The sequence below is a fragment of the Seriola lalandi genome, unplaced genomic scaffold (genome assembly GCF_002814215.2).
Source record: "Seriola lalandi dorsalis isolate HSWRI2012SDOR001 ecotype SW California unplaced genomic scaffold, Sedor1 jcf7180002054646, whole genome shotgun sequence".
NCBI classification, from domain to species: Eukaryota; Metazoa; Chordata; class Actinopteri; order Carangiformes; family Carangidae; genus Seriola; species Seriola lalandi.
In genome coordinates, this window is record NW_019525199.1 from 186,486 (window position 1) to 193,229 (window position 6,744).

The window sequence follows — 6,744 nt, forward strand, 5'->3', positions numbered from 1 at the left end:
TCTCTCTCTCTGTGACTATCAGAATAAAGGTAAAAATAAGAAATCCTTCCTTTCTGCGGACGATGTGGAAACATCTACACGCTGCACTTTAATGGATCTTTATTTCATTATTATAGTATTTATTTCTTATTGATTTGAAACCTTCTGAAGAACTTAAAGTCTCGTTTGTAGCAGCAACTTCAATAAAATGTTTGTTTATTCTTTAGGAGAAGTGGCTTCATGTGAATTTCTTGTCAGTTTGTTGCTGGGTTACAATCACACCTTTATGTTTACAAGTTAAATTCATGATGTTCTTCATGTCTTTTTTTTTTTAAACTGAGGTTTCTAGTGAAATGTGAGTTCTGTGACCGTGACAACCCCCCACCCCCACGGCACATCATCACTGTGTAGCCCTGAGGGTCCGTGCTGTAGGACGGCCTCTGTGGCAAAATGTGTTTAATTATTTTAGTGTGTATTCTGCTCATGTGACATCCTCCTCCTCCTCCTCCTCCTCCTCTTCCTCCTCCACTGTGACCTGTGTGTCCCACCTCACTGTTGTAGAGCCACAGCCTCATGTCCTCCTCCTTGATGCGGAGCCTCTGGGACAGGTACAGGTGGATGTCCTTGATGGTGGCCATGCGGCTGAAGCAGCCCGTGTACGCCAGCACCCTCTTCAGAGGAGCGTTGGGGGACGGCACGTTACCTGTGAGGTCACACAGAGACGACCAATCACTGAACACTGACGCCGGTTTTTCTCCATCAACAGTAGATTTGAAAATCCTTCTGTGTTTTAAAAACTGTCTCAAGTCGAATCGTCTAGAGCTGATCTGTTGCTATGGCAACCGAAGCTCAAAGATGCAAACGATGACTGAGGTGTATCTGTAACAGCAGCGTTGTGTCGACTGAGGATTAGTTGTAAGGAAGCAGCAAGAAAAGGGCGTGTTCTGTCAGTCCGTGCAAACGTGATTGGTCAATCAACTCAGTGAAATCAAATACAAACCAATCAATATTAGTCCTGTTAAATCAATAAAGAAGCTTCACCTGGCTCACGTTGATTACTGACAAAATGAATCATTTTAATGTCTGATTTTTGCGAGTGTCAATCAGCGTCCTGCAGCCGCATCCATCACAGACTCTGCCGTTCACTCATGACCTCTCCTCTGCACCGGACCTAATCAAATCTATTCCCGATACTCAGCCACGCGGCGGGAAAAGGTGTCAGCGCTCCGCAGTGACACGCTGCTGCTCGGACTCGGAGTCACGATGGGAGGCCGAGCTCCACCGGGGATCAGGTCTGAAAGCTGATATGTTGACTCGATTAGGAGCGGCGCTCTGCTGCTGAGAGATGACCACGTCCCAAACCTGATTACACTCAAGTGTCTGTTTCTTCTCTCGCTGAGAGACGCTTAAACTTTAATAATGAACATGAGTCAAGCTCAGCTCCAGTTACTGGACTTCACTGCTGTTTGTCCATCTGTATGTTCATTATCTATCTTTCTACAGACGCATCAATACTGTTGATATGAAACTGCGTTTGTCTCTCAAACAGCGAATATTTGATTTTATCCTCTTTTGGTTTCGTTTTGCGACAGTGTTGATTGTTCTTTTGCGTCAGAGCGGCAGCCATTTTGTTTTCAGGTCGTCCGTCCGTCTCATTCTTGTGGACGCGATATGTTCGTGCCAGACGTGAAGAAGTTCCATCAAGGTGTTACTGACAGACGGACAGACGGAAAACAAAATGGCTGCCTCTCTGTCGCCGGCGCGGAGGAGCGAAGATGGAAATGAACTTGATTCTGATTCTACTAGTTCTGATGTTTCCTCCTGACCTCATGTGGATTCTCTCTCTACAGCTGCATTTTCTTTTGAAATAACATGGGCACTTATTTTGAAATGTTTTCTCCTGTGCTTTTACTTTGTGAAGTTTTAAAGGAATAAAGATGGAAGAAGTTTCTCATGATCTTTCTCAGATTTCAGACGTTCAAAAAGAAAAAGAAACTATTTTAATGTCCAAATATTTTCCATATTTTAAAGGAATAGTTTAAAGTTTAAAGGATTGATTTGTTTATTGATTATCAGTGTAGAGAGCTACAACGAGGTTTGTTGAACCGATCCTTGAACGGCAAAGTGTGTGAAGATGAAAAGTTTGGATTATTGTTTAAGCAGTCGTTCCCCTTCGTGGGCCGTTGGTTCATCCCACCGCCCACTCCAGAGCCCCGACTGCACTGGATCAGTCCACTACAGCAGGATTAAATTTGGGGGGTGGGGGGTGCAGGTTTGCTCGACGGCTTGCTCTGGTCTTGCTGCCGGCTTACGTTACCTCTCGCTGGGGGTAAATACGGTGGGAACATTCGCAGGCTGGTCATACCCATATTGACCCAGATGTTGGACTGTGGGGAGCGAGTGGCCGGCTGCTGGCGGAGGAAGAGGACGTATCGTGGGAAGAGCTCCAGCTCGGCTTGGCCCGTCTTGCTCTCCAGGATCACCTGCGGGGACGAGAGGGTGGGGGTGGGGTGGGTGTAAATAAAATGTCCATACTGAAGTAAAAATGGTGTCAATAAATATTCAGCCATTATGAAAATGAATGATGTAACATTTCATGAGTTTTAATAATTTTTTCTATGATTTCACAAGTTGCTGGTTCATTTATATATTTAACAAAATGTACTCATCATTATAAAGTTCCATAGTAATAAAACCTTCACGTCTGACTCGTTCAGGTTCAGACATGTGAGGAGTCAGGTGGACGGAGCACTGCTTCAAACCCTGCAATTATCCTATAATGATAATAATAATGATAATAATATCTTATATAAATGTGCCATTAATGCAGACGCCAGCATGACAACAGACTGTCCTGCACACCATATGAACAGACTTGAAAGAGGGGATTTAAAATCAAACGTCTAATGTCTTTTATATTTATTGGATTCACTAATAATAAATGTGAATTATCCTGCGAGTCTGACTCACGCCTGACACAAGTCTGATCTTCTTGTTTTTGGATTTGCTTGTTTTTAATGTCTGCAGCTTCTTTCGAAGTGTCCCGAGTTTCTTACCTGATTTTTATGCGATCTTGATAAGACGTATTTAAATCTTTCTATTTATTCAAATTAGTTTTTATTGTTTTCAAATGCTTTGTAATGTTCCTCTGTAAAGCATTTTGAATTTCCTGTGTCTGAACGGTGCTAAACTTCAATAAACTTGCCCTTCACACCTTGTGTGTTGAATATGGTTCTGTGTACTCACACCTGTTGTACCCGTCTTTAAAACTCACCTGACTTTTTATAATTTTATATTTATTTATTATTCTATTAATTTTAATTTTATTATTATTGTTATTTATTTTTAATTCATTTATTTGAATTTTATGTATTTATTTTTCTATTTCCTTTAAAAAAAATTTTAATATCATTAATAAATTTTTTAATCATAACTCTTTTATATTTTGTCAGAGACAGTGAGGTCCATCAGCTGTGTTCACTCACCGGCCGCGGCAGGCTCAGGTTGGCACCGTACCAGTGGTAGAGCGCCCGCCACACCGGCTCTGGCACCGTCTCAAAGTCTCGGCCCGGCACCAGCTGCAGGGAGCGCCTCAACCTGCCGCCCTCCATGGTCAGTGTGGGGGCCTGCGGGGGCCACAGCACAGAGAGCAGCTTTTAAATACATGTACAAAAGACTTCAATTACAGATAATAGACAGAGACGGTTTCCTAATGCAGCCTGCGATCATTAGAGCAAAGTGCAGAGATAAGAGGAGGAGGAGGAGGAGGAGGAGGAAGAGGAGGAAGGAGGAGGAAGAGGAGGAGGAGGAGGAGGAAGAGGAGGAGGAGGAGGAAGAGGAGGAGGAGAAGGAGGAGGAAGAGGAGGAAGGAGGAGGAAGAGGAGGAGGAAGGAGCGCAATCAGCTGTGTGAGATGAGGAGGAGGACGACGATGACGACGAATCATTTCTAGAAGCTGCCACTAATATTCCTCCGACACTCGGCTGCTTCAACACTGTGAAGAGAAACAAGCTGCGAGTCTGGAACACATCTGGATGTTGAACACATCTGGATGTTGAACACAACAGCTGTTTGACTCCTGTGAACAGACCAGCAGCAGCTTCACTCCCCTCACACGTCAAACATACATGAACGTGACATTTGATTGGCGTGGTCAGTGAGGACAGGTGAGGACAGGTGTGGTCAGTGAGGACAGGTGTGGTCAGTGAGGACAGGTGAGGACAGGTGTGGTCAGTGAGGACAGGTGTGGTCAGTGAGGACAGGTGTACTCAGTGAGGACAGGTGAGGACAGTTTTGGTCAGTGAGGACAGGTGTGGTCAGTGAGGACAGGTGTGGTCAGTGAGGACAGGTGTACTCAGTGAGGACAGGTGAGGACAGTTTTGGTCAGTGAGGACAGGTGTAGTATTCTACCTGTAGTCTGTAAAGGAGCTGGACAGTGTGCTCGGGACAATCTGCTTCTTACAACTTTTAATTCACTCGTCTTTGTACATAAACACTGAGCAGGAATCACTCACACACACACACTCACACTCACACACACACACACACACACACTCACTCACTCACACTCTCACACTCTCACACTCTCACACTCACACTCACACTCACACTCACACACACACACACACACACATCTCACACTCACACACTCACACACACACACACTCACACACACACACACACCTTCATGGCGTCGGTGTTGACCAGCGGCTGGTTGTCGATGGCTCCAGGTCTCTGCGCTGCCAGCTGGGAGGGGAGGTGTCCGTTGGCTCCAGAGAAACACTGGTTGTTGTTGTCGGACATGTTGTGTTGACGGGCGAAGCAGCTCTCTGTGGCAGAGGGGGCGACCTGGGGGCTCAGGGCTGGGGGGGCACAGAGGGATTATCACTTTTTATATTTAAGAAATTATCATAATTATTTAAAATTATTTTTTTTTTATTATATTTCGGGGCTTTTATTTTTACTTTAGGAAAGGGAGGGACATTTATTCATCATATATTTATTATGATTATTATTATTATTAATGCTGATGATAACGGATGTTGCTCTTTGTTCTCTCAATAAATACTAAAAATATATAACAAAAGGTTTAATTCACATGAACTCGCCTCCTGTGTTTTAACATTATAAAGAGTTAATTACCATTAACTGAGCCTCTTATCTCTTTGAATGAGGGAGGCTCCGACATTATTACTGTAAATTATTAAATAAAGCTGATATTCAACAAATGATGATAAAATCCAGTCTGTGATGGCTGTGGTCTGTCGTCGGTTTAAATTATTTTATTGTCTTACTGGTTTTTAATTCACAAGTATCATTTACGTGTTTGTTTTTATTGTGTTTATTTATGTTTTTTCTTTACACTATTAAATAGTTTTTGTGGTAGCTCACGCTTTGTTCCTCCACCTGGAATTAAATGTGTTATTTAAATAAAGTTTGGTTTGCTCTTTCAAATTAAAAGCCCTTCATTAGAGCTGGAGCTGCAGATTTGATCCATTAGTGAGTGTAAACAGCGTCTCTCTAAAACGAGCTGTTTGTGAGCGGTGCTACCGCTACATAGCTAACGTTAGCATTAGCGGGTGCTGGTGTATAGTGTTGTATCTGACCCGTCTCTGTGGCCTCTGACGCACTGGACACAGCGTCAGGTGACCTCTCCTCCGTGGGGCTGACGGGGCTGAAGGTTCCCAGTCCTCCCAGTCCTCCCAGTCTGTCGGGCAGGGCCGGCTCGATCGTGGCCGTGGCCATGGGACTCCGCAGCGAGGTCATGATGGACGGCTGCTCCACCACGATGCCCTTATGCTCCTGGACAGGAAGACAACAGCAGGGACTGTCATTGCTTAAAGTGACACCAGGGGTTAATGAGGTGTCTTACAATGGCCGTCTGCGTTTTGTGAGGTCACACTGACCTCTGACCCCCAAATTCTAATCAGGTCACCCTTGAGTCCAGGTGAATGTTTTTACCAAATTTAAAGAAGTTCCTTGAAGGTGTTACTGGGATATCTTGTCCACGAGAATGAGACGGACGGACGACCTGAAAACAAAATGGCTGCCGCTCTGACTGTCGCCGGCGCAGAGGGAATAAAAATAAAAAATGTAAAATATTCCTGTAGAAGTTTTTTGATTGTAAATTATTAGAAAAATGCGACCTGGTTCCAGACTCTTCATTTCTGGTGGAATCAGAACAATGTCCATGAAGATGATCCAGTTACACAAGTCAACTCACAGAACATCTGTAACATCTGTACATGACTCTGACCGACACGACGATGGTTCTGAACAGAGACACTGTCGGTGAGACGATCAGGGTCAGGTCACCTCAGAGCAGCAGACGACATGACGGGGAATCTGACATCATACGAGGACAGCAACAGTTCAATGTTCATGTTCATATAATCTCCTCCTTTAACTTTAAACTCACGTATTTGACGTAGTCCTTCCACTGCTGCCACCACAGCATCGAGATGAGGAACCAGTTCTGACCCTGCTGCAGCCCATGTCTGCTCTCCCTCTCTAACCACCCCCTGCACACACACACACACACACACACACAGAGACACACACAGAGAGACACACACACACACACAGAGACACACACAGAGAGACACACACACACACACAGAGACACACACAGAGAGACACACAGAGAGACACAGAGACACACACACAGAGACACACAGAGAGACACAGAGACACACACACACAGAGAGACACACACACACAGAGACACACACACACACACAGAGACACACACAGAGAGACACACACA

At 44.6% G+C, this 6,744-nt stretch overlaps 1 protein-coding gene across 1 annotated transcript in view; it reads right to left on the bottom strand.

The window, feature by feature from the left end:
* Positions 1-6,744, bottom strand: part of usp32 (ubiquitin specific peptidase 32) — a 51,029-nt gene that overhangs the window by 8,929 nt on the left and 35,356 nt on the right. Inside the window, exons 12-17 of the mRNA XM_023420502.2 lie at positions 6,397-6,499; positions 5,585-5,780; positions 4,662-4,840; positions 3,465-3,605; positions 2,297-2,462; positions 528-682 (exon numbers count right to left, since the gene is read on the bottom strand). Coding sequence (XP_023276270.1) covers positions 528-682; positions 2,297-2,462; positions 3,465-3,605; positions 4,662-4,840; positions 5,585-5,780; positions 6,397-6,499 — 940 coding nt within the window. The remainder of the gene's footprint in view (positions 1-527; positions 683-2,296; positions 2,463-3,464; positions 3,606-4,661; positions 4,841-5,584; positions 5,781-6,396; positions 6,500-6,744) is intronic.